This window comes from Indicator indicator, chromosome 1 (genome assembly GCF_027791375.1).
Source record: "Indicator indicator isolate 239-I01 chromosome 1, UM_Iind_1.1, whole genome shotgun sequence".
In the NCBI taxonomy this organism is placed as follows: Eukaryota; Metazoa; Chordata; class Aves; order Piciformes; family Indicatoridae; genus Indicator; species Indicator indicator.
Window position 1 is genome coordinate 66079977 of NC_072010.1, and position 27929 is coordinate 66107905.

General features: G+C 39.6%; 1 protein-coding gene across 1 annotated transcript in view; it reads right to left on the reverse strand.

The window, feature by feature from the left end:
* RASA3 (RAS p21 protein activator 3) overlaps positions 1-25555 on the reverse strand; it is a 95706-nt gene extending 70151 nt beyond the window's left edge. Inside the window, exons 1-3 of the mRNA XM_054381381.1 lie at positions 25464-25555; positions 14173-14276; positions 2339-2433 (exon numbers count right to left, since the gene is read on the reverse strand). Coding sequence (XP_054237356.1) covers positions 2339-2433; positions 14173-14276; positions 25464-25540 — 276 coding nt within the window. The 5' untranslated portion in view covers positions 25541-25555. The remainder of the gene's footprint in view (positions 1-2338; positions 2434-14172; positions 14277-25463) is intronic.
* Between the last annotated feature and the right edge of the window lie 2374 nt (positions 25556-27929).

The following is a 27929-nucleotide window of genomic DNA, read 5'->3' on the forward strand; positions in this document are numbered from 1 at the left end:
CCGTTAACAGAAATATTGTTTTTTCTCTTTTAAATGAAAAAGTGTTTAGAAAAAAGATACAACTGAGACAACACACATACCAAAAAAACAATTATAAACACAAAATTACTCCCTTTACTTCGTTTCATTACATCTTCAGTTATGTAAGAATTAGTACAAATCATTTACAAATTTGCTTCCACTATTTTGGAAAACAAAGCCCTCTTGCAGAATCCTTAGCATAAAGGCCTCAGAACACCTAAGTAAAGGCATAAATCAGTGCTGTTCATATTTACACTAGTTGTAATAAATGCTTATCATGGAGCCCAGAAACAGCTTTTAACAGTTGGGCTCTTGTAAAGATACAAACAGCGGAAGTGATAAACTGTACAAACAATTACAAGAGAACATACTTTCCAGCAAATACTGTACTACTTGTCCCTCCAAAAGCTTAGAGCTGCGTGCAAGCTTCTCTGTTGTGAGTTCACACCTTACTTTACCAGTGCTGTCCTAGAAAGCACCCTGGTTTAAAAAGCTTCCATAAGCTCACTCTTAAGTATTTTAACAAAATAAACATTGCAGAAGCTTATCTAAATACTGGCCTTCTTCAAATGATAAATTACAAAGGGAAAATGTTCATAACCTACAGGAAATAAACACTAAATCTATTGTTTAAGCCATTGTCATAAGAGGCTTTGGGCTAAGAAGAAAAGGACACCAGGGTAACCAGACTAGACTGCAAATTTAAACTGTTAAAAGCCTTCCATCACAACTGGCCTTGAAATGTAGCACTAAGAGGATCAATATTTTACAAGAGAACTCTACAGACCAAATGGGCTGCCATGAGCCTTTCTTCGCATCACGTTCAAATGAATGCATTACTTGTTTCTCCAAATAGATAGAAAACCTAACTTTGAATGCATGTTCACTTATGCTTCATTACACACAACCACACATGTTGGAATGAGTGTGCATTGCAAGTATAATTTTCTGACCTAGTATATGCAGACTGAAAAGCCAAATCATTTATGTCCAACCCTACCACACAGCATTTATTTGAGATGGTTGCACAGGTCTGACATTCATATCTGTGCCCCCTCCTAAGCAAATACAAATGGTTCAAAAGTGGCCTGTAATATACAGAAGGGAAAAAAAAACAAAAGGATAAAGAAAAGTAACTGATTTATATTGACTTGATATCCTGCAGCACCGTTTTGATTTCTTGTTTTGTTACAATGACTGTTTTCTAATACTGCAATAAAATAGAATCTACTTCAAGAGGCAAAAGAGGAGCGTCTCACTGTGTACCAAAAATCTGCAAAGTACCAAACACTAAATGGAGCTGAAGTGATGCAATTATCACCATTGCTACAGTTTGCAGCAGGCCTTAGAAATCTGGCAAGAAGTGTTTTTCTCATCTGACATGTGTATGTTGCTGTTCCTGTGACAACTTGCTTAGATAATTATTTAAAATAGTACCTGCAGACACTATTTTCAAGCTGGCTCTGCTCCCTGAGGAATCAACAGTTGTTTATAGCTTTTGAAGTTACTCAGTCCTTGAGATAACAACACTCCTCCTTGTACCAGTGACAGTTCATATAATTTTAATTATTTCTATAGGCAGAATCCTGCCCCTATTGATTTATGCACAGTTGTAATTTACCCTAAACACACAAGTTGCACAAGATCGCTGAAACCTAAACCACATGTGGTAGTGTTGGGCTGTTCCTTTAAAATTTTCCACAGATCTTGAACAGAAAGTGGTAGAATGTAAATAAATCACTATTGAATGTAAAAAAGGAAAATAATGATAAGTTCTAAACAATCCCATTGGACAGATATCTACCATAAGAATTAGTTTGGTAAACAATCTTTCTCTCTTGGCTTCCTCGCTCTGGGAGACACTAACTTACTTCTGCTTGACCTCGGCTGTGTTCTTTGTTTTGGCTGACTATCCTAACAAAATAACTCTCTGCTCTTTTCTCTTGTCCCTTTGCGTCCGGGGGGGTAAGGAGCGGGGCAGGGAGTGGGAAGATATTAGCAGCTCCCCTGTTTTTTGGCCAGGGGGGTTCCTGTGCTGTTTATTAATTGTAAATATCTGTAAATATTGTAAATACTGTATATTTTGTACATATTCATTGCATTTCATTGTATATTGTAGTTTTGCTTGTAAATACAGCTTCATTTGCTTCCAACTGGGCTGCTCTGGCAATTTAATGTTGGGGGGAATTCTCAACCCACCACACCAGTGAGCAATGCTGCCTTTTTGTAGGGAAGCAATGCATCTGTCCTGGAGGCTTGGAACCCGTAAAGCTGCCATGGCCCTGTTACAAATAGTCTTTTGCCAAGGTAATCTCACCTGTACTTCTGAATCAGCATCAACATGCTGGAGTTGAAACCAGGTGTCTCTGTTGTGATACTTCTGCAGATCTTCTTTCTGTATAGCTACCTTTCCTGGAAATGAAACAAATCAGAAGCGCAGATTAAGGCAAGCTATAACTCTCCCACAGTACATTTCCATCAAAACCAAGTTTTAAAACAGTAACTTAAGGAGCATCCTATTCAAGACAGGCTTCAAGGCAAGGAAAAATTTCTTCAGGGCATAGAACTTTACAGAACACATAATTCTGATGAGCAGTTTTTTCCACTTCATATTGTGAAAGACTTTGAAATTCCTAAGATCATACTTACCTAACAGACTGAATCACTGAGCTCTGTGGATAAGCCTGTGAGTGTACTTATAGTAAAAATGTATTTGCTACTTCTTTGACATGACAATTGGGATAACAAGCTAAAAAATTACCAGAGATTTTTTTGAGGCAGATGTCTATAATAATCCCAAAAGAGAGTCCCATATATGGGGTTATTACTAACTATGGGGTTATTTTAGTATGAGGCTTTTCACGATATAGTTTTGTAGGTAAAGGGCAGCAACTGGAGATATCAAGTCACAGCAGATTCCCAGATCTGCTTTTTCAGGATTTGTTGATCTATCTACCTCACTCAAATCTTGCAGAGTTTGTATTCTGCAACCCAGAGCCACCCAAGTATCACCCCTGACTGTACAGAGGAAGACGTAAACAAAAACAAAACAAAACAAGCACCCACCACACTGGACAACCAAACAATGTTGGGTTTTTTCCTTACCTATTCCTTACCCTCTTATCCCTACCAAATTAGGTGGCTTTGGTAGCTATTGCAACAGCAGCCAGTTCCATGCTGTGAACTACTCTGCATGCATGCTAAGGGCAAATATATATGTAAGGGTGAAACTTCTACCTTTTGCAGTCTCTCTGGCAATATGTAAAGCACGCTCTCTGGGGCAAGTCTCTGTAAGACTGTTTCTTTGTATAAACAAAGCAGAGCATGCCTGGGGAGCATGTGATCCTCAGAAAGTAACTTTGGACTGGGTGGTTCCCCAGGCACTGAGCAAAAGAACATGTTCAGAATGACAGAATCCAGGACAGCCAGAGACATTCAGGAGGCTTGAGAAAGCTGAGTTTTTCACAATGTGGTTTGGTAGCAGACGTTTTCCACTAAAGTTGCAACCACTGCTTTGGTACAGAAACGGACTTTAACCAAATCCTCCTAGATAAAAATACATTGATGGACAGAGTCTTAGTGGGAGATAGGTTTTGAAGGCTTCCCAAACCCATGCACTTTGGCCAGAGTTCAGTACCCCAAAAAATGTTAAAAGAACACATTTACCAAAATAAGGCAAGGAAAAATATCTTCAACCAAACCAAAACAAATGAAAAACCCCAACCAATCCACACCATAGAGGACTAGGAGAATAGCAAACACAAAGCATTTTCCCTTCTGAAAACTATAAGCTTACAAAAGTCGCAGCACTAAATTATTATAACCCCATGTTCTCTCAAATTTTGCCAGTTTCCATTAGCTGTTATTGGATGGCTCCACCCAGCCCTCCTGTTTGCTGGGCTGCTCCATGTATCCCACCGCAGCTGCTGCTGCATTCCTCTGTCACCCTCAGACTGCCTCTGGTGACAGTTTCCACAGAGCTTCTGACCCATTACTCTCAAGTCTTGCTCATTCTGTCTCAGTACTCTCCTCTCCCTGATTGTCTTTATAGAGATTACCAGATCCATGTCCTGGCAAACACTAACCTAGAAATTAATAAGTCATATTCATTACCAGGCTTGTTACTGGATATACAGAGCAAGCAACTTGAAACTTCTTAGAAATGCAATAATTGGATTACACAAACCCACAAAACGTTATGGCAGAAAGTAAATAAGCCATCTGAACTGTGCTGAACAGAGGACACCTGAGTATCTTTCTAATGATGACTGTGTGTTTTCAAAGGCTTATACTTTTACCATTTAACCACAGAAGTTTCTGGGCAACCTAATTTCTCAAAATATTTTGAGAAAAGAATGCGTTTAAATGCATGACCTTCCCATAATTGCTTTGGACTTCACTTAAATTGTTTACTTTCACTGCTTGCTATCCTCACTATACCCTTTAACCTCTTGCAGAAATCCTCCACCCAACTGCAGTGTAGCGTGCACTTCCCAAACTCTATTGGCTGCAATCAGACTCATTCACAATCATCTCCCAGGCAGGGAATGTCCTTGCAGAAAACTTGAGGACAATTTCATCAGCATCTGCACCTTCATGTAGCATAAATGGTGGTGTTATCACCCATTCAGCAGAGTGTTCCACTGCCATCAAGGATGGCAAGGTAACTCAGGTAGGACTGACCGTATGGTGAGCACACAGTGTTTGGAGGCAATGGTACATGCCTCCAGCTCCAAGAGGGTTAACATGATGGTACAATTGTTTTGATGAGGAAACTGTTTGAACAGCAGTGTTTGCTCTGCACACAAACAAGTAGTGAGTGAAACTTATTGACTGGGATGGCTAGAATCCAGGGTTTTTAACTGCATACCAATGATCCACAAAGGAGAAAAAAAAAAAAAAAAAAAGTGGGGACTGGGGGGAAGGATGAAAAAAGGACCTTGTCTTTGACTAATTGAAACATATAGAAAAGGTATATTACCGATAGGGCATGTTGATCTGCCCTGTTAAGCAATTCTGTGTACAGGAATGCCCTGCACAATTTTTGTTTATAACTTCGCTTGCACAAGCCGTGTCCATATAGAATCAACAAGGTTGGAAGAGACCTCCAAGATCATCCAGTCCAACCTATGCTCACTCAACACACATTCCTGCTTCTCATGAGGCCTGCATAAGTCATCCGGCAGCTTGTAACCACAGTCAGGCCCTGCCCTCTTCTATACAGTCACTGCTCTGCCACCAGCTGACTTATGTCTGACCTGGATCAAATAACTTCTAGCACCAACACAACTAGGTTAAATCTAGGCAAATAATCCCAAGCTGTTGGCCCTTGTCATTTGACCCACCACTACAGGATAAGGGCCTACAATTCTCCTTAAAGATGAACCTGACAGAAGAGACCAGAAAGGTTTACCACAAGTCATTTACAGGACGCTTTCCTCTCTGTGTTTCTTCCAGCACACCCCTGAGCTCAAGCCCATTGTCTTCAGCTCTTTCTCAAGGCCTGGCTGGCTGTCAAGCAGCAAGAGATTCTAAAACTTGCACCTGAGGCAGCCAGCCACTCCTGCTGGTTTCCTTAGAGCTGTCCCAGGCTGCAGTCTGGGTCTGTTTAAGCTTTTATATCCTGTAGGAGGAGGCAGGCAACAGCAAATCAGGCTGAACGGTATAATTTCAAAACTTCATTAATGACATTTTTAGAAGTTACATTCTCAGCAGCAAGATCAGCAACAATGAGGTAAAAGCATTCTTCTCATCTGAACAAATTTCTTTCCAAAGTCTAACATTCATCAGATTTCAAGATGGAGGAGGGGAGGGGAAACCCCCCCACTAATGCAATTTTTTACCCATATGGCAACAATTTCCAGTCCAGCAATGTCGCTCCAGTTTAGACTGAGCAGATCATTCCTGGCACATTGAAGTCCTAAGCCCTGCGTTCACAACAACAATGTGAGATGCCACACCTGATCCTTTCCTTCTGTGAATCTCCTAACAGGTAGGGGGGGGAAATAGTAAAACAAAAACATCTATGAACAACCTATTATTTTAAACATGTGGCCAGCTCATGGATGAATGAAGGGCCTGCATGGTTCTAAGGGTGCAAATTCCACTTTATGATCCCTGGTGCAAAGTGATCTAAGAGCCTCCTACTTTCCCCACCCATGCACTCCTAACCTTGTGGCTAGCTGTTCTCAAACTTGAAGAAATTAATCCAAACTAAAAACCACTGAACAATAAAAATAAACATGAGAAGAGAAGGGAAGAAGAAATATAAGTTTCAAGGGTTATGTGTGGGTGTTGTTGGCATTTTAACATAGATAATTTCAACTGACCTGCTTTATGGCTTCCCCACTCAAAAGGCACATTAACACTACTAGAAGATAGCAAAAGGTCAAAAATTTGGGCAGAGAGACTGAAATATGCAATAGGGATGAGCAGGGACTTTTGGCCACACCACTCAAGAAAGCATGGAAGCACCACACCCTCAATCCCCATCCCTTACTGGAGTTTCAAAAGCTCTTCCCAGGCAAGTCAATGTAGTCCATTAGCTATTCCTGGACGTGCCTGGGCTTGTTAATTCAGAGTCTAACATTTCCATATGAACACTAACAGAACTAATAATTTGGTTCAGACATTCTCCATCTAGTCACAACTGCCTTCTGCCTGGCTTACCTGATGGTGACAAAAGGATTAAGCACAAGTTTGAGTATTACATCTCACCCTTTAATACTCATTTGGCAGTTTGCACTGTTTACCTGAATGGTGGGATATGTGAATATTTCTATCAGATACTAGAAGATATATTCCTTTACCAAAACAAGCAAACAAAAAACCAACCCAAAAAACCAACCAATCAACCAACAAATTCAGGACAGCAACAGGATTATAAATTTAAAAGGGCACCAAGTTTTACCTGGAAAATGATCCCAGGCTGCTGGGGTTGGAAGGGACCTCTGGAGATGGAGTCCAACCCCTCTGCCAGAGCAGGACAATATAACCTAGTGCAGGTCACACAGGAATGCACCCAGATGGGTCTTGAAACTCTCCAGAGGAGACTCTGCAACCTCTCTGGGGAACCTGTTCCAGTGCTCTGTGACCCTTACAGTAAAGAAGTTCCTCCAACAGTTATTTCACAGAACTCTAAAAACAGAGCATTTCAGGAGCCCTTTTGTGTCCTTTTTAATTTATCTTTATATTGGAATACTTGCACAGTGAAAACCACAGAACTTTGATTTTTGCTGCCAAGTGAGCTGAAGCAATAATGTAATATTTTTAACAATCTCCGATACTGACCGCAGTATAGTTAATTTATACCAAAGGGTTAGGTCTAAGTCACAAGGCCCCAGACACCTAATTAATTCAGTCTTCTCTCAGCTCTCAGACTACTTTGTCTCCCATGTGCTGTAGTATTAGGCAGTAAGAGGACCTAGAAGCTAGTTCAGAAGTTGCTTCATGCTAATATGTAAGTGCACAGACACAGTATATCAATGGATTCATAGAACCATAGAATTGTCAGGGTTGGAAGGGACCTCAAAGATCATCCAGTTCCATCCCCGCTGCCATGGGCAGGACACCAGGTTGCTCAGAGCCACATCCAGCCTGGAGCCACATCCAGGAATGGAGCCTTCCACCACCTCCCTGGGCAACCTGTTCCAGTGTCTCACCATCCTCATGGTGAAGGATCCGACCTAAATCTACCTACTTCTAGTTTTGCTCCATTCCCCCCTAGCTCTATCATTACCTGACACCCTAAAAAGTCCCTCACCAGCTTTCTTGTAGGCCCCCTTAAGACACCAGAAGGCCACAATAAGTTCTCTTTAGAGCCTTCTCTTCTCCAGACTGAACAACCCCAACTCTCTCAGTCTGTCTCCATTGATACGAAGGTGCACAAAGACAGCTGGAAAGACCAGGACAAATCAAAATAATTTTTTATCAACATTTTAGGCTGCAAAAGTCTTATGAACCTAACTACCTTGAAACCTCCAACCAAGAAGCACCGCTGCTGTTCCAGACTACCTGAAATTTTATAATTATCCCTATGAAGGGTTATTTGCCATCAAGTAAAAGCACAGAAATTTTGCAAGACAGAAATAGCGAGATGCCTGCCTTGTTCACGAAGAGCACAAATTCACTCAAATCCTCCCATAACACAGGAAAAGATTGAAACAAGCCATTTCCCCACTTGAGGATTAGAAAGATAAGGATAAGAATTAGGGGCAACATAAGGCTTCAGAGCCTTAGAAGCAGCAGAATAGCTCCCTCCTGACTCCTGCGCAATGCACCATGAAGCACAAGCACTATGAGACCATCTGTTACCATGGGTAAGAATTAATGGTGATAATGACAGAACACTTCCATCACAGCATTGGTGTATCCCATACAGAGTATTGATGCGTACTGTATTCAGGAACCCAGCTTTGTCTGTTTGTTTAATAACTATTCCAAATGCAGTAGGAATACCCCTCATGAAACCTATTTTTCCCCCTTTGTGGGATTTATATTAGATGAGGCAGAGAAAAAGTATGCTGTGGATAGGACATGGCCTCTGTTTTAAAAAGAAGTGAGCTTCAGCATTGCATGGACTATCCTCTATCAGAGGATTTTGCTGGCCACAACCCTAGACATCTCACCTAGCTCACATTACAATTTCTACTTCCTCTCAAAAAAACCAAAACAGCCCAAAACCAACAAGAACTAGAACAAAAATAAAACCCTACCCAACCACACCTCTGATACCAATTCTCTGACAGCTGTTCTCTGGGCCCTTAAAAAAATACATGCATTTGAGAAAGGTGGCATAGCCTGTGGCTGGTTGCAATGGGAGAGCAGTCCTAAAGTCACTGTTGTCTGCCTTACAGTAGGCACCCAGACCTAAGCATGCTGCCTGCACTGAACAACCATCTCCTTCGTTCCCTCCATTACTAGCCCCTTCCAGGTCCTGCCACCAGAAGCCACTGCTACTACATCATCTTCACAATCCTAGTCTTTGTTTAGTTCAAGTGAGGCATAAATCAGAGAGAGACTTCTTAACATCTGCTAGTGCTGAGATAAATCACATATTGCAGAAAATACAGAAAGTCCATCTCAAACTATAGGAGTCAGAGGTAGGTTAGGAGGATGGATCAGAGGTGATATTCCAAATACAGGTAGTATTAACACTGTCATTTGGTAAGGAGAAGAGATGCATAAAAGGACAATCAAGGTTCTAGCACAATATGCTCAGTAGTTTTGTTTATAACATGTATGCTAGCAGAAGGAAAAAGGAAAAATATGCAATTTTGAAAGTCCAATTTTTGTTTTCCTGATTTTGTGACCATCTGTTGCGCTAAAAACATTTTAAGTGCATCCAAACAATTTATTCTATGCAGAAGGTATTTATTTTAGGCTTTCTATGCAACTTTAGAGAATCTTCTCAGAATAATTCTCATCTATAACTTCTCCGGACTTGTCACTGTGAGACAGAATCATCCGTTTCCTTTATTTCATTAGTAGCTCTATTTATACCACACTAAGTAGCTGTTATTCCCATGTCATCCAACAGCACATTACGGAAACAGTAAACCAAGTCGTGACTGCTGCCTAAGCCATGGTTGGGGTGGAGGAAGCAGAGGAACACACTTTTCTATAAAATACTGGTCTCTGCTTCACACTGCATTGGATGATTTTTCTTCCACTTAGCCAGCAAGAAGCATATTTAGCAGGAATAACCCTTTCTCAATTTTTCTTTTAAACCAATAAAATAATCAAAAGGTGGTGCTTCAGCTACATTTAGCAACAGCTACCTAATAGCAACAGATGGTTTGCTTGTATGTTTGGCAATAAATGGTGGCAACTCTACAAACACACCTCCTCAGCTTTGGAAGTAGTTATTAACAAAGGCACAGTCACCTCAAGAATGCAAGCCTCAAACCATTTTCAGTTCCATGGGGTTTTCATTATGTGAGAGTGTCCATGAGATTTCATTTCATCTACTTTAGTGCAGAGCAGCTAAATTTAACTACCTCTGAAGGCAAATTTGTTTCTTGCCTTACTTTACTTAAACTTATCTAATATTGAGCAGGAAGATAGCTACAACATGCCAGGATACAATGGCCATGAGAGTTTCAATTTGTTGTAGAACACAGCTAATAACCTCTGCAAAGGTGATTTACAGCAGTTAAATTACAGTAAACGTAACTAACAGAACCACTCCATCTTCTCCCCAATGGTTTTCTCCTCCTTCACTGAAAAGCTTAGGCATTTCACACCTGTGCTTCATTCAGTACCATTTCATCCCCATCACACAGCAACCACGATTCCCCCTCATTCAGGAGTACCTCAAACTTAAAGGAAATTTCTTACTCCCCAAGTGCAGTATGGAGACTAAGATTTGACACAGTGAATTCACTTTCTCCCTCAGAACTTCAGAGGGAGATGCATTTTGTGTAAAAACAAATTTAGTACTGAGGCAAAAAGAGAAACAAAACAACAATTTTTATTTTAGTAGAGGATAAATAATTGTGTACTTGTCACCGAAAGAGCATGAAATATTAACTATTCTCTCAGCACAGTGTTAAATGACTTGGTGTGGCACACTTCCTGTTTTTTCAACTGATACATATGTTTAAGGTCACGGGCTGGTCACAGCCTGGCAGCCTATACACCAGCTCAGAGCATATCACAGAGATGGTTTTCTTCACTCTCTAGCTCAATTATTGAAGGGAGAGAAGACACTTTTGTCCTGCTGTATTGGCACAGCAGCCTCATGCAACATTTCTACAAAGCTGAAAATCAAGTATCACAACATAATCATTAAAGAACATATTTGCCTTATTTAGCAGCAGTACTACCTTAACGCTCCTACTGCATCCAGCCAGAGGTATCTTTTCTCCCATTACTGCTGAAGGGGTACCTATTGACAGTTTTTCAAGTTCATCCCATCTGCTCAGTGTTTTTCTCATTGTAACAACTAGATGGAAATAGATATCCTATATATTATACACACATACACCTTCTATCAAATTGGCCTACTACTCCTATTCGACCATTTGAAAACAAACAAATCTAACTTGAAATGGAATTTACCTTTTCAGTCTTACATTTTCTACTCAAAGTATGTGAACATGTTACAAAAAATCAATCTATAAACTCTAGCCATTAAGACATACAGTATCAACTAAACAACAACCTAAAGCTAGTTTACTTCCATAGTAACTATGCTGCAAATTTGCTACATTTTATCTAAAAGATAAATAATATTTCAGATTTACTGAGCTACTCATTTTCTTCATTGTATTTGCAATTCAACCAGCATTCAAGATTCCTCCAAGACACAGTTGTTAAGAAGTTGTATCTATTAGCTAATGAAATCCTAGATGACTTAGCAAATTATGATTAGGAAAACAAATGTAAGAAACAAACATGCAGACTCAAAGATATCTTTATCTGCACAATACTCCCATCCTGTATGCCAAAATACTACAGCATGTTCCAAAACGTATCTGCTACACATGTGTTTCAGTTTCTGAATTTGTTTGGGTCTCCTCGGAAGTTTTTGTCAAGAGGTTTCAGGGGGTTCTTGTTTTTCATTTTCTTGCCCCCACTCCTTCCGCTTTTGGTGGCTTGAGCAGTCTCATCTGTCACACAATGAGTTGCATTTCGGATGATAAAGAAATGACCATCACGAACTTGTACTTCATATTGGACTAAATAAAAGCTTGCCTACCCTGAGCTCCAGCCACCTTGAAAACCAGTATTACAACACCATGAGAAAGTTCTGACAACACTAAACAGAGATTCAAAAGGAACTCTGCTAGCCAACCATCTTTAAAAAAATAGCTACTTGCCAAATAGTACATGTGTGTCAAAATGGTGACAATGTTCTCGCTCTAGAAACTCCCTTAAAACCAGCCAAAAAACTGCAAACAGATGTCTTAAACACATCATACAGGAAAACAGGCAAATTCACAACCTTGCTAACATCTGGAATTAAAATTACTCTCCCTGAATGGAAGGCACAACCCCTTAACTCCTTTCTCTGAGGAAGTTCATTGCTGCATGAGCATAGGTAACCACGGAAGTATCTCATGATGACATAATATGACAAGAGATCTCTATAACACCATAAAAGGGCCCATATCTGCAGAATTCAGCAGTTCAGCAAGAGCAAACTTATTCTAGCACTACTCTGACCATTATGGTCCCTTTTCCAGTAGGGATGTCTTCCAAATCTCCCTTGCTCAAACCTCTTCAAGAAAAGGACCAAGCTGAAGATACGTACAGAGCAGGTATTTCTTCTAATAATTACAGACTTCATTCCGATTAAAGAGCTCCCTTTCTCAAGAAAACTCCACTGCTCAGCTTTGCTGCTGCTCACTGCTCTTCACCAGGAGCTACTGAAAATAACCACATACAGTTACTCCAAAGCACTGTTCTCTTCCCAGAATGTTTTCCTATTACAAGCAGAACTTAGAGTTAGTATCAAAGTGACACTAATTCTGGATGTTTTTCTTCTCTCCATTGCTCTTTATCATATTTCCACATCTTTGAAATCAAAACATATTTGTGATGAGGGGGGAGGAAACTCAAACTGCAGCAGCTAATATGCACTGTAAAATTTCAGCGTAGCCAGGTAACACTGGAGTTTTGACTTTCAGTGCTACATCAGTATAGCAACACACCAGTCTGCCTACCTATGGATTCTGCAACCCATACAAAAGTCAGCATTGCCTTTTCCTGAAGTAGTGCAAAACAGATACATGACCAATCATTCCAGCATCCAAAGAAAAGTCTCTCTACATTTTCTTCAAGCCCTTCTTTTCACAAACTGCTCTCAGTAAGACAAGATTGCTCTAGCTGCTCCTGAAGAACTCCCCTTCAATGTCAGAGCTTGATTATTAAAACAGGAACTTAGGAAACACAGAGAAAAGGAAACAATTTAAACTTCTCCATTTGCAATATCATGGATCTGGCTTGTATTAAATGTCCAGAGACTGTTGTTTCAAGACAGGGACCAAAGCCCTGAGCCAAAAAAAAAAAAAAAAAATTCTAGTCCATGGTCTGTTCGTGGGTCACTGCAGCTGTGGAAAAGTGGTGAAATACAGGAGATCAGATGAAGCAATTTCGACAATGAAAAACTGACCATTTGAAAGAATGGAGGTATTACTCTCATGTTACAGGAGGGAGAGAAAGGTCAGAGATACCAAAAAGCTTTCCAAAAACCAGAAACTGACCTCCTCCTCCTCCCCAGAATGCTAGATTGCTTGGTGCTGTATACACAATCTCAGTTAGGGACATACAGAGAATGACAACTCCAATTCCTAGCTCATATGTAAACTATTAAACAATAATTAAAAAGCTAGTGACTGCATGATAAACCAGCATAATGTAAAGATACACTTACTACAAGCTCTGTCAAGACATACACACCTCATTGACAGCTACAGTCATGTTATACTGGAATTAGAAATAGTCACACATTATTTCTTTCAAAGGTTAAGGGATAAAAAAACAGAATAATATCCAAACATTTACAGTGACTTGAATTGGAAACTGTTCCCTCAGTGACAACTAGGCTTTTACAAGATTTTTATCCCTGAGGACATAAATGAAGTGTCATGCAATCTGCTGCAGGTGAAATGCATACCAAATACTATCTGGAAAAGCAGAGGTTTTGGCCATGTCAAACAGGCACTGGAAGTCTTAGAGAGTTATTTTGTAGGCAATAGCTTGCCCTGATACTTTCTATAAATCTCTGTCATCATCGTACTGTGGGTACTTATAACCAGTAGCTATCACTCCGCATTAAGGTAGTAGTAGTTTAACAATACTGCATACAGTAGCCCTGGAAAACTGGAAGACACAGACCTTGCATTCAGAAAAAGCAATGCAGTAATAAATGATGTTGCTAGCATTAAACAATGCTTTATTGCCTGGTTAATTTAAACTGTAACCTGCATTTGCTATCATAATAGACAGCATTTATCCCCCAGGGCTTTTTTATAATATGTAATACTTAGGGTGTTTCTGACAAAGAAAAAGGACAATACTGAGTAGCATTTACCACTGTCATTGTCAGTCTTATCAAGATACCAACCCGTAAGACTACATACAATCTAACAGTTAAAATCCAAGAGAAGTAAGCTGTAAAGAAAATAGTAATTTATGAACACATACCTATGATGGAATCCCTTCGAAAAACATCTCTGTCAAAAATGTAAAATGACAGATGGCGAAAAGTCCGAGGAATTTCACAGTAAAAGTCTTCTCCATAGAAGGGGCTGGGTAAACAAACAAACAAAACATACATGAAAAAAAGAAGTCAGCATATGTATCCTTGGAGGAGCCAGTATATTTATACTTCACACCCAGAACATCACTGTAGACTATGATGGTCTGTCTTTACCCCACTGAACAGCACCTTTAAACGCTGTTCCATCTTTGAGTCTTTCTAAATATCTTAAATGCCCACAGAACAAGATTTCTTAATGTGCCAAAGAGAACAGATACTTCTTTTTATCTGGAAAACAGATGTCCCAAAACAAAGCAGGCAGAGACCACATTGTGGAGGCTCCTATTGCCACACTATGCTTAAACCCAACCATTATGACAGAGATCACAAAAGCATACACATGAACAGGACAAGCAAGATACAGCATGGTTTATGGTGTACATATATTTATTTTAAAAGAATTTAGTTTATTTACAATAAAATGCCCATATCCATTGCCTGTTTTCTTATCTGCTAAATTTCTTACTTAAAGTCAGATTCAGTCAACTGATGGCAGCTAAGCCTTGGAGCTGGCACAATGCTCATTACCTCATAGTACTGCTTATCTTTCTATTTTTGCTTACTGGAATTGTATAGAGTAAGTTCTTCTACAGTAAGATGAGATTTAGAAAAATAAAATAAAATACTATCTCAGCATGAAAAGCTCTTTAGAGACTCAAGAGTCTTTCTTTAGATCTTACCAATTTAAATGGAAAAAAAAAGTTCTCAGACACCTGATAGCAATCCTTTTAGTTTTTCTCTATCCAATAATATGTGGTTAAGGATTTAGTCCTAAGAACTACAAGCATATATCAACATTACTTATTCACTGACAGGTCTACCATTTTAAACAGACTTTTCACTCCAAGTCATTCATGCTTCAGTAGATCTAAATGATTATATGCAACTTGAATCATACAGAAATACAGCAAACACTTCAGATGTAGCCTTAAATAAATCTAATTCCAACAGGCTGAAAGCCAGCAGGTTTTTATCTTCCTCTTTTAAACATAAACCTCCTTACCATCTTGGCTAAGCACAAAAATGGGACATAACTGTGCTGTAGCTTTAATCATTATTATAGGCTTTTGATATTAGGAAGTCAGGTAATAGTAAGCTATTAATATTTCATTGCATTAACTTTAAATTTTTCAGCATTTTTTCAAGAGAGGCCACTTCATTGACTTCTTTAAAGATATTTTACATCACTTCTATTTCTGCCTACCATAAAAAAACCCACTCCCCTAGAATTGCCGTATTCCCTCAAGAGCTAGCTGACAAGTCTCAAACACACAGGCACTGCAAATTAGCTAACCACTCTTGTGTTTGAAGGGAATATGCCACATTAATTTCATGAAGTCCAGAGACATCATTCAATATTCAGTAAGAACATTAAGTCACTAGTACACAAGCCCTGTGGAAGAACACATACTGGATAAACAATGAAGCCCAAGGCGTAACCACAAGTTAAACTTTCATCACTGAAACAGCTTCCCATTCCTTGAAATAAATTAATCCACCCATAAATCATGGCAATCAACAAAAGCCCCACTCAGTCATGCCTGCTGCAAAGACAGGGGAGAAAATCTACCTGCTGGAAATGGCATCTGGCTTGACTATTGGTCCCAGCTGCCTCCTCCAATTCAGAAATCTCTATTATGTCCTCTACCTATTCTGCTCCAAGAGGTTCCATTTGGAATCAAGAATTTAGCAGCCACAACTGCAGGCATAAAATACATGAATTCTTTGGTAGGTGCAGCTTCTACTAAACTGGGAAATAATCTGATTATTCTAGCAGCCATGCTTCTGCTGGCAGTCCCAAGGGCCTCATTCTGTGCACTTCACTTACTGCAAGTTTTCACGCACAGGCTTAACCCAAGGGGGCTACACAAATGCATAAACATTGCCCAAATATCTAGGGTATTATACATGTAAAACATTTGCATTGTTCTGAGCCCCAATACTCTGTTCAGCCATAAAATTGTCCTTTCTGCTGGATGAATATGACAGATGAGCTTACTAGTGACCTCAGAATGAAATGATACTTAATGAACTGTAGATTATATACCAAATAAATCCTCTACCACAAATATAAGGGAAGTGTCAGTATACTGGAAGTCTAAAGTCCATGTCAATGCAAGTGAGGCTTAACACTGAGCATACTTTAATTCAACTCAGCTGATGCCAGGGAAGGAGCGGGGAAAAGACAGCTGGGGCCTTTGGCAAGTCCCTTGCTAATGTTTGTCACTGGTGGTGATCAGGTGCAGAAGACAACTATTACCACACCACAGCATATCAAACACAAGATTCAGAAAAGAGGAGTCGACAACAGGAAGTGTCTAGTCCAATGCATGGTATCACAAAGAGCCAGACTAACAGAAGAAATGCTATGAAGGCTAAATTACTAGCAATGCAGGGACTGCATCTGGTTAGTACTTTCAGGCATAAGGCTTACTAGCCTGAGCAGAGCCTGATGGCTGGTACTCTTCATAGGATACATTATTTGTGGCCTCTGCCAACAGAAGAGAAGCTTTGTTCTGGTCTTGGCTTCTGCCCCTGAGTTCTGGTATCTCCTGCAGATTCACTGCCTCTTAGCTCTTGGGTAACACCCCTGAGGTGCACTGAGTTCTAAATTAATATAATCAAGCGGATTTCCAACACAAGTGCACTCACTCTCCACTGGGTAATTAGCAAAGTTTTAATTGTAAGGATACACATCAAGATTCATCTAATATCTCCCTCCTCCAATCTTGTGTAGCTCTACAGAAACAGTATCTTCTGAAAGAATCAAAAGTAAACACATAAAGCTTCCAGCTTCCACTTAAAGGCCTGCTTCTCCTCCATGTATCTCTTCAGAACAGTACTTGCTTTGTCTCCTGCCCAGACCTGAAGAGCAAGAGGTCGCAGCAGTCAAATCCCATGATTTATTTCCCAAGCTAACTTATCTTGAGTGTGAGCCCTAAGGCTCCAGAATGGTTTTTCCAGAAGAACAGCTACATCTCTCCATGCCCCCTCTCTTCCAAAAGCTAGATTTAGTCTAATGGGGCTTCAATTAGTACTTTTATTTTGACATAGCAATTAATAAAAAGCAGCAAGCATCTGCCCACACAGCCCTCAGGAGTCTGACAAGATCCTCCAAAACAAATACTAGAACTCATCTGGCTGAAAACTCAGGAATCTTTCAGAACTAAGTGAATTTAGATTCAAATATTAGGTTTTGAGTTAAGCTTTCCTTGTATATTAACCAACCCCAAACTCAAGAGAAATTTTAGTCACTCAAAGAAGAGGAGAAATAATGAGGCCCTCCTTCCCAGCCTTGCAGCATAGGCTACACATCAGTGTGGTCACAACAAAAGAGCACGGACATGACCAGCATTGTCATTATTTCAGTTTCTTCAGGACTTCAAACAAGTGTCAGAATTTAATTGCTGAGAGTAGGATCTTGCAAGGACGGAAACAGTGAACCTCTGCTGTAAACACAATTCAACTCCTTCCAAGCTGAATATAAACACATTTTCAAACCCAGCTTCTTTAATAAAGACTAACAAGTTTAGGACAGTTTTACTAATTTCTTTTTAATTTTTGTCACAGTGATGAGAAGAACAGCAGTGCAGGCATCAACTACTCTTTAGTTGTGCAATGGGCCTTGTTCCCAAGTCACTGTATCTCGTTTTCCTGATGGGATTAGAAACTACAGAGAAAGACCTGTACCAATTTTTAAATCCTTGCTCCAAATTTTAAGGCAGACAAGGGCCTGACTCTATAGCCTTCTACTCCACATACCTTCACCTTCACATCCCTTTCTTATCTCTTTTCCAGTACACCTTGCAATGCTCTCAATTTCTCCTCAGGACATCTTTCCTAGGATGCTTCCACAACTCCCATGAAAGAAGACAAACACAAAAAAAAAGAGTCACACTAAAGCATAACAAATAGCACAATGGATCTGAATCTTCAGGCATACTCTACCATCACCACAAAACTTCTTGTTTTGAATGCTGACAGGAGCAGGAAATCCAGGAAATCAAAGCCAGAAATTCCCTCTAGGTATTGTTTCACTCACATTCAGCTGTCCAACTTAAAAGCCCTTCCCATTTCAAGGTATCTACTTTTGAATATCTTCTAGAGTGTGTTTTGGCAATGGATATTTTCAGGAACAAAAGAGGGAAGAAGAGAAAGAAATTACTATGTAGATCGAGTGGAATGAAAGCAAATAAGGAAGAAAATCCTTATTTCAAATATGATGAATGGGAACTTCTTTCCCCTGAAAAGGTTCAAAATTTTTTTCACTCTTACATGTTTTACTAAACTCCAGAGGCAGATTTGCAACTTTAATTCCATAATTTCAAATATCTACTTAAATTGTCACAAATATTTAGAGAGAAAGAGACTTCATGAAACAAATCTCAGTGTAGAACCATTTATTTTGTTTCAGGCTGTGCTGCAAAGCCTCATGCTTGTTTCTCAATACTTGGGATTCGCCAAAGCAGTTTTGTTTTTGTTTTGGCACCAGTACCTCAGTGGATGAAGTGAAAGAGTTGCTTGATGAATAATAATGAAACCCCTGAAACCAAAATTCTTTGTGTGTGGATTATTTTTTTTCCCAAACTGCTTTTGTGATTGCAAGTAAGGACTATTAACATGCCACAGACAACTCCACATCCTCTGACTGTCTTAAACCTTTAGAAATACTAGATTCATCCTGCTGCAGGAACTGAAGAACAGAGTTCACATCACCATGTGAGTGGAAAGCAAAAAAAAAAAAATTAAAAATCAGTCTGTACAAAGGAGTACACTTGCTTGTTTCTACTACTCAGCTTTTTCTACTACTTGGGTAATCTGATTTATACTATACTTTGCAATTTACATAAAGGGAGTGGGGTAGAGAAGGTTTATTCAAAGCACATGCAGCAAGCACTTTAGTCGCCTGCTAGACAGGCAAGCAAGACAGGCTCTGTAAGATCCAAAGTTGGCAGATGTCATGGCAGCTTCCTTACAGAATTTATTAAAAATATCTAGTATTACATTTGAAGGACAGATTTGGCAGAGGACATGCAGCAGGAAGTACATGACACAGAAAGCAACATCTAAATCCGTACATAGCACTTGTGCCCACTGTTAGAGCGCAGGCTGCAGTCTTCCATACATTCACTGAGCCCAAGAAAATTACTCCTCATGTTATTGAGCGGAGACACCCAGATGGACAGCACTGTGTTACAGCCCAAACCACCCCTACTACTCAGAGAAAAGGCAAGCAATGTGCATTTTCTCAGTCCTGTGCTCAGAGGAGAGACAGACACGAGCTATAGTTATCAACCTCACTTGACAGTTGCTGGTTTGGCTCAATGAGGCTTACAGGGATTATGATAACTTTAAGCAGCAGCCATTTGGCCCCTACTCACCTCCCAAAATATTCTGTAAGATGACACACACAAACAACAGAAGTCACATTACAGCTGCCTTTTTTTTTTTCCCAAATCACTCAAAGGAGCCTACAACACCACAATTGTTACTCACATGGTGGCTTTTTGTATGGATAAACACTTTCATTCATAAACCCTGCCTTGGGTCTCAAGGCTCACTTCATTCTCCTCCTTCCATTAAGTCTTGCTTCCCTTCCCAGCACCCTGCTCTGCTGTATTACTTCCCTATGCAACCATGCAGTTCTCACCCTCAGTAGTATGCATGACCAGGCTGGAGTTGTACCATACCCATCTTATCCCTTTTCCCTCAAAGGCTGGAGGTGTTTTAGAATTGCAATCTATTGATATTAGGAATTCAAGCCACAGTTGGATGTAGTTAAGTGCAGAAGATGGGAAGCCCTGGGGCAGACAACACATTGAGAACTGTTCTGAGAGCTTACAGAGAAGATGCAGAACATGCTAGAGCATACAGCTCAAGGCTAAGACTAATTTAAGGTCTATTGGCTGAGAAAGGCTAAGATTAATTTAAGGTCTATAGGCTGGGGAAAGCTATTTCAAAGAGGTGAGCTGGCAACATCAGAACATGTAAGCAGCTAATGGAACTAACTCAGATATAACAGCTAATTTTGGCAATGTTCCAATTAAGAGAAACAACCTCATGATTCAAATTTGAGAAGTGGCCTGCATCCAAGATGTTATCAGAACATGAGAGAAGTTTAACTATACAGCCATGAACTCCAAACACAGGAAAATAAAGGGTTTAAACAACCCTAGAACTAAAAAGTAACAACATTATATATAGCAGTAGAATTACTTAAAAGAAAGTTCTGAGGTCTACTGCTTGAATTTGTTGCCTGATTTAACACTAAAATAAAGACACAGCAATTTCTTGTTGAAGAGAACACAGCCTCCACTATGAATTTACAGCACATTTCACTATATACTCACAAGCACACTACAGACTTGCAATTCTCACTGTCACCTTCATTAGAGTCCAGCAAAAAAAATAAAAAACTGGGGTTGGGGAAAGTACCTCTGGTTTCATCTGCTGTTTCATTCAGGCTTCGATCACTATGTTTAGCATGTGAAAAATTCTCAGTGAAATAGTGGAGAACTAAATAATCACAGACTCAGGACACTTGGCTCATCTCTCTAAAGCACACACTGTCAACCACTGGCTTCTTAACATACATCAGTTTTTGCCTTTATTCATATCCTTGAAACAAATTTAGAGATGGTACATTCCTTCCATTCTTCACCTATGATTTGAGAAGCTGCCTCGATTTCCTGTTGCAGCTGACACTGCCCTTTAAGTGAATGGAAACATTCGATGCAAACAGCAAAGCCAAAAGTCGGTCTTTACACCAACAAGCCAAGAGAGTTTGTTCTCAGGGAAGATCTGTAGCTAGGAACAAGTCCTGAATGGTAGAGCCTGAAGTTTGAAGGTACTCAAAGGGGAAGCTAAGTAGTTGGTTCAGCAAAGGAAATAAATAAGCAAAACTTTTGTCAGGCTGCCTACTTATAGCTCAGAACTAAAGAAGTTGTAGATCTGTGCGTTCAAAAAATGAATACTTTTTAAAAAATAAAATAAGAGGGTGATTCTCACATGTTCCTTAGGAAATACAATGCACAAGCCCCTTCACATACATCTCAGCTAGGTTATACGGAAAGGATAGAATTCTACTCAGTGCCTTTGTGGGTGATAGCAACATAAATATTGAACAAGAAGTACAAAACACAGAAGAGTATTAAAGCCTAGCTATAACTGACCTCTCCCTCATATCTTATGACTTGCATGTGATCTTCTTAGAATTTACTAAAAGCTTGTGCCAAGGAGTTTATGAAAACAGTGTTGCTTGAAGCATTCAAGATTCTCTTTCTGGGAACCTGGAGATCTTGCTCTAACCAACACACATTCCCTGTGCTTGTTCAAAGATCCCCAGAGAAATCAGATGACTCTGAACTGCCTCATATAAACAATATTTCTGCATTGCTCTGTGGTTTCTTAGAAAGGCCTGCCCATGTTGCAACGTTGCCTTGTTTCAGTCAGACATCACCGAGTTATCCTCAAGAGCAGCCCTCAATCTTCCAGCACATGGCAGCAGTGCTGCCATCCAGTTTAACAGACGCCAAGAGGGGCTGGATGGCAAGAACAATTTAAGCTCCTGATTGTAATTTACAAGTCCAACCTGACTGCTGAATGGAGGAGTTAAAGTTCACCTTGTTAGCTACACTCAGTTTTTGAGATGCCTTTTATCTAAGTTTGTGTCAGGCTCAGAGAGATTCTCCTCAGAGCACTGGTAAGGGCACCAGCCTGGGCAATGGGATGTGCTGGTTCAGTTCTTAAGAGTTCTGAATGATTCATGCTTTGTTGACTTACAAGGTTACTGCTCTCAGCCATCTTCTCATGCCTCTGCTGCAGCCTAATAAAATAAGAATTTGTTACAGAAGATTAGGACAGAGCTCCAGGAGGCAACTTCTTACACTGTCCCAATATAAAAACACAGAGCCAGTCTGAAGGCTCTGCCACAGATATCCCAAGCAAGCCGGAACTGGACATCCATCCAAGTCCCTCTGGTAAGGGGAGATAACTGCTTCCTTTCTCCCGTTTGCCAGTTCTATTTAAGCTTTACATCAGGAGAAAGCCTGGCAAGGCAATATATACACTTCTGCAGTGCTTAGTAGAAGCTTAATGAAGCTCAATTGAGTAAAAAAACAAACAAACAAACAAAAAATAACCAAACCCAAAACCCAAGCAAGCACTCTTTCAATTCCCTCTTTCAAGTACACAAGACCATGTGTCAGCCTGACTTCAATTATAAGCCTTTTCATGCAGATTAAAAAAAAAAAAAAAAGAGTTATTTTATGCAGATATTCTAGAAAGAATAGGCTTCTCCAGCCAAATCTGAGTGGAGTCAGTAGTAGTAGGGCTGCACATGAAATATCTTTCAATCCAGACATTCACACAAAGCATCTTCTTCTTCATAGATGACATGAAAATCATTTTTTGAGCTTACTGGAAGATAGGAGAACAACCAGTATGAGTGTCAACACAGGCAGTTCTTAAAGCTTGCTTTAGGCTGTGTCACTCACTTCAGTGCCAGCCAAACAGATTGCCAGGATTCAAACATTTTAGTCATCCATTGGCCCAGCTTCACGTCCATGGTCTCATCCAGCATCACATATTGCAGCAGTGATACCTCAGGAAAAGGGACCAAACATATACTTCACTATTACAGAAGCATCACACATGAAAGCAGGTGTTTCTTAGTTGCACAAAAATTACATGTGCCTTAGGGCACTTAAGACTCGCCTGCCCAATAATTCAGTTACTCAATGGGTTAAATCAATTTACAAAACAAGCATAAAAGAATGTAACAGTATGGCTGGCTCCTCAGCTATGTCCTCATCTGAGAGTCTTACAAAAACACAATAGGCAACTACAGTATGGTCTGAAACAATCTGAAAAACATCTTTCTCTGGAAGCTTATGCACTTGTTTTAATAGATGTAAACACAGTCATAGAACATTAAGTAGTTGTTTGAGTGTGCCTCACTAAAGAGCAACTTCTATTCACAGATTGGGGCAACATCCCAGTTTTATCATTCTAATGTTTGGCATTTTTTTTTCCTGCTTTTCTTTCATGCAACAGAAAAAAAAGGACAGAGAAACACTATGTGAACAAATGCAAAATTATGTTGATAACAGTGTCTATATAAGTGGATATTCAGGGATGGTGAAGAAGTAATTTTTTTTTAATAGGATTTGCAAATAGAGGCTCACAGAAGGTGGCAGACTACCACTGAAGACAGGAATTCTCTGCAAGAAGAAACAAAGACTGAGAAGAACATATTTAGTCAACCCTTAGATCAAAGAGAACAGGACTGTAAAAGAGATTCTAAGAGATTATCTGGTCCACCACTCTTCCAAAGCAGGAAGAACCCCATATTTTCGTGAAGACTGCTTATATAGAACCCATTAAATGCCCTTAGGCAATAAATACGAAAAACAAAACAAAACCAAGACACAAACCACAAACGAAGAAAATAACCACACAATAAAAAAACAAAACAAAACAAAACCCCCACAAAACCCAGCAATCTAATCTAGTGCTTCAGAATCTTCAACAAAAGGAAGATTTTTCATCACAATAACCTTAAACAGCAACAGGGAAGGAAGAAGTTTAGGTTAAGTCCCTTATTACTTCCAATACCTGCAACTGGACATATAAAGCAATTCCCTCCCTCTTCGGTTTTAAAGAGATTGTTTGTAGGGTTTTTTGTTTGTTTGTTTGTTTCCTGCTTGTTTGTGGGTGTTTTTGGTTGGTTGATCGTTTTGGTTTTTTAATATTTACACAGTTGTATCTATTCCCACCTCTCTTCTCCAGGCTAAAACACTTCCAATCTTTTAACCTTTCCTCATCAGTCATGTTTTCCAGAATTGTCATCATTTTGATGCTCTCCCTGAAGTCACCTAAGCTAATGAAAAGAACTTAGCTCCACAGGAAGCCAGAAGCCTTTCAGTTATGCACAGCCTCAGTGAACCTCATCATCTTTATAATGGTATCTACAGATACATGGAATTTTTCCCACTGAAGGAATACACTTGTTGTGTACTCCTACTACTAAGAGTGTATTTTCTCAATAGAAAAATGCTTGGATTATTTCAAGGAAACCACATCAACTATTCTCATACCCCCACTCCCTACCTTTCACTTCCCTGCAAAGCACTAATGATCATTCAGCAAAAAAAATCCACTGTGCAACTTCTAGAAACGTGACCAGAAGGGCTACAGTTGGTTGATCCAAGAATGATTTTAAATGAGTTGCAAAGTCACTGTTAGAGAAACAGCTGGTTTAGGCACACTGCATGTCAGTTATTGTGGGAAAAACACAAACAACCCCGCCTCAAAAGAAACCCCACAACAAACCAAACCAAAACAAGCATACCAATGAGTCTTAGCTTTTTATTCACCTTTTCTTTTTCTATATATAGTACACTACAAACAGGAAAGTGTTAGCATCACCATCATTCAAAAACAACTCTAATTGTGTGTAGCCAAACTAAACGCCTCAAGAAACTGAAGTCTCTAATTGCCATTACAAAACTCTCACTCTTTTCTCACTTTGTATCTCAAGAGTTATAAACTTGACTGTTCCTTGCTACTACTTTGCCCCCAACTCCAAAAAAAGCCTTACTTGTCAGAGTATACATATGCCCAGCCTTGCTCTTTTTCCTTTTTTTTTAATATTTGGGGATTTCCAGGATTTATATTTGTGGATTTGCCTCATACTTCTCATTCTGTTTCACTCTACATTTGTTATCACAACTGCACAGGAAGCGTCCAAGATAATCAAACAGGCATCTTATGTTTGAATCTCTCCTTTCAGTTGCAGCCTCACAACAGGGAAAGAAAAAAAATTCCAGTGCAAAATTCTAAGCATAGACAGATGCAAAATGGTGTGCAGTGCTCCCTTCTAAGCTGAGATCTAAAAGGCGTAGAGAAGTTCAAAATAAATATTGCAGAAAGAAAGGAGCAATGGCTGTACATTCAGAAAACAGTCAATATATCTTACCTTGGTGAAGACATTTTTCCATATATACAGATAAGAATCATGACATCAATAGATCTACCACTAGTGTTCTTAAAACTGGTAGAAGGATCATACTCAGCCTTCCTCATCCCTCCCAAAAACTATTTTTGGAGCATTAAACAAACACAGTAATCAGAAAATGAGAAGAGTTAACAGAATGTGTATACATGTATTTGTTACCATAATGACTTCTCCACTATTTTGGTCCTGAAAACCTCCTCCTGGTCCAGGTTTACTGTACAGTAGCAATCCCTCATCTTGTTTGGCCCTGGATACGTAGGTAGATTCTTGGCTTCACCTAAAGATAAAGATAAAAGCCCAGAAGGATTACATTTTAAAATGTTATCTATAAATTAGTCATCTGACAACTAATGCAGTGTCAGCAACATGGCTAACATGAAGCATTACGTTGTATTTTTCTTCCCAAACATGAAGTCTCTATTAAACTTAGCAGCAGTATTCTGTTTCTAAGGCAGCAGAGTTCTGACAGTCACTGAGTTTAGTGCTCAGCTGTGGCCAGCAACAACTCAACAGTTTGTTGCTGGCCATTTTATTTGCAGGTACTTGAGTACAAGCTGCTTCCTTCCAAATATGTATTTAGCTTTTGTTCTGCCCCACAGTAAGACAGCATGCTAATAAAGCTTTCCGATACAGCCCACTGATTTCACCCTAAAGCCATTACCAGAACACAGTAAATGTGGACTGAACCCCCAGCTTCACCACTCCACAGATGAGGAGATGGAAAACAGTCACTTCAGTTACAGCCAACAGCCTTACTCCACAAGCCGGACTACAAAGCACTTTGATGAGGTAATTAGCACTTATGAGGCTGCCTAAGGACCTGCACAAAGGCACTATACATATCATGAATATTCTTCATAATTAAACTGTGACAAGAAACATATATGTATTCCATATTAAAAAAAACAAAAACAAAAAAAACAAACCAAAAAGGGAGAGAGAGAAGAAAAAGAGAGAGACATAGGATCAAGGAACTAAGCGTAACCAAGTAACTACAAAACATAAGAGTACAAAACAAGAATAAAACCACTAACAACCAAAGCTGAGTGCTAAATTTCCTTTGCAGACTGGTAACATCAAAACCTTGAGACAGTAATCTGGGTATTGCTCCTCGTAGCTTTGCTAAAGCACCTTAGCGCCATGTGGATGCATGATTTAATTCTAAAGACAAAAACAAGAACTGTGAAAGAGTGTAAGTCTTACAATGCATGAGGTCTTATTTACCTTCGCTCTTCCAGTACTCTGAGATTATTAGAACATACCATGGGAACTAGATCATCCTCTCCTGGTAAAAACGTTAGGAGTAAAAATAAAAATGCACAGACCAAGGGAAGACAGGTTTGTTTGCCAGTAGAGAAAGGAACTCTAAATGACAGTAACAAATATAACTTTTTATCGGGTGTTTGCAGCTCAGCTGAAGTGCATTTTACTAGACGCTTGATTTCCCAGTCTCTGGCTCCCAAATAGCTTTATATTATTAGAAGAATCACCTCACTTCTTTAAACCCTGCCTTCACTAAGACAAACTTTTTCCTTTCTGCAGATCTGTTCAACAGCACTCAGATGCATGTGCATGAAAATGCTGAAGAACCACAGGTAAGAAAAGTTAAGCCAACCTGCATCTTCTGCTTTAAATGAAAAGTACAAAGTGACACACAGAACTCCGTCCGTGTCTTCTTGTCTGTTTCTGGCAAACAGTTTGCACAGTTTTGCTAACAGACTCATGACATGCCACTGGAAATGCCATACATCCACTCTTCTCACAAACAACCCCTATATGGCTATCATACAGGTGTGTTTTCTAAAGCTAACCATAGAACATTTGAAGAGGCAGTGAAAAGGGACATGATAAACAGTTTCAGACAGTAACGTCTTACTTAAGGGTTTTCCTAAATAAGTTTGCTCTCTCAAGTCAGCTGATGCAACTTGATAGCATTCTTCCCACTTCCTTCAGAGTTGTGAGACACTGTATACATTTAAAAAAAAAAAAAAAAGCCGTCTCTGCTGTAACTCAAAGGTGTGACTGGAACATCTGTTGGCACCCCCAATGTGGCTTTAAACCAAATTGAAATGTTAGTAATAGTTTAACTGTGGCAGCTCTAGCCAAAAATATACTGAGGATTACTGATGGATTGCTCAGCCTGCAGTGAAGTCTATCCTGCCATAGTAAACCTTCAACTTTTACTCATTAGTCTACTTTCAGCCAAGTTACAAACCAAATGTAGTAGCCTCACATTGACTGAGGTCTCTCTCTCCTCTCCACAGATCCTTCTCTTATCTATTCTCACATGAAAGTCACATGAAAGCAGCCTCTTTTCTGGATGACCGGGTAAAGTTTTCCAGAGGGAGCAAGTGTGTATGTCAACAGGAAGAGTTTCAATAGCAGAACGATAAGTCTTCCTCTGGGGCTGGCACAGTATTCTCACGGTTCTACCAAGGGAACAGGAGAAAAAAAATTTCAAGCTCAAGGTTAAACCAAAGAACAATATGGAGTTTCCCTGTTTCTGCACTATTCTACTTCAGCATGAATGCACACACACACAAAACCAATTCCAGACTTGGTGGATCTTGATTTCCAGTTTTCTGACATGCACAATATCCACTTAAGAGCTTACAGTTAATACTT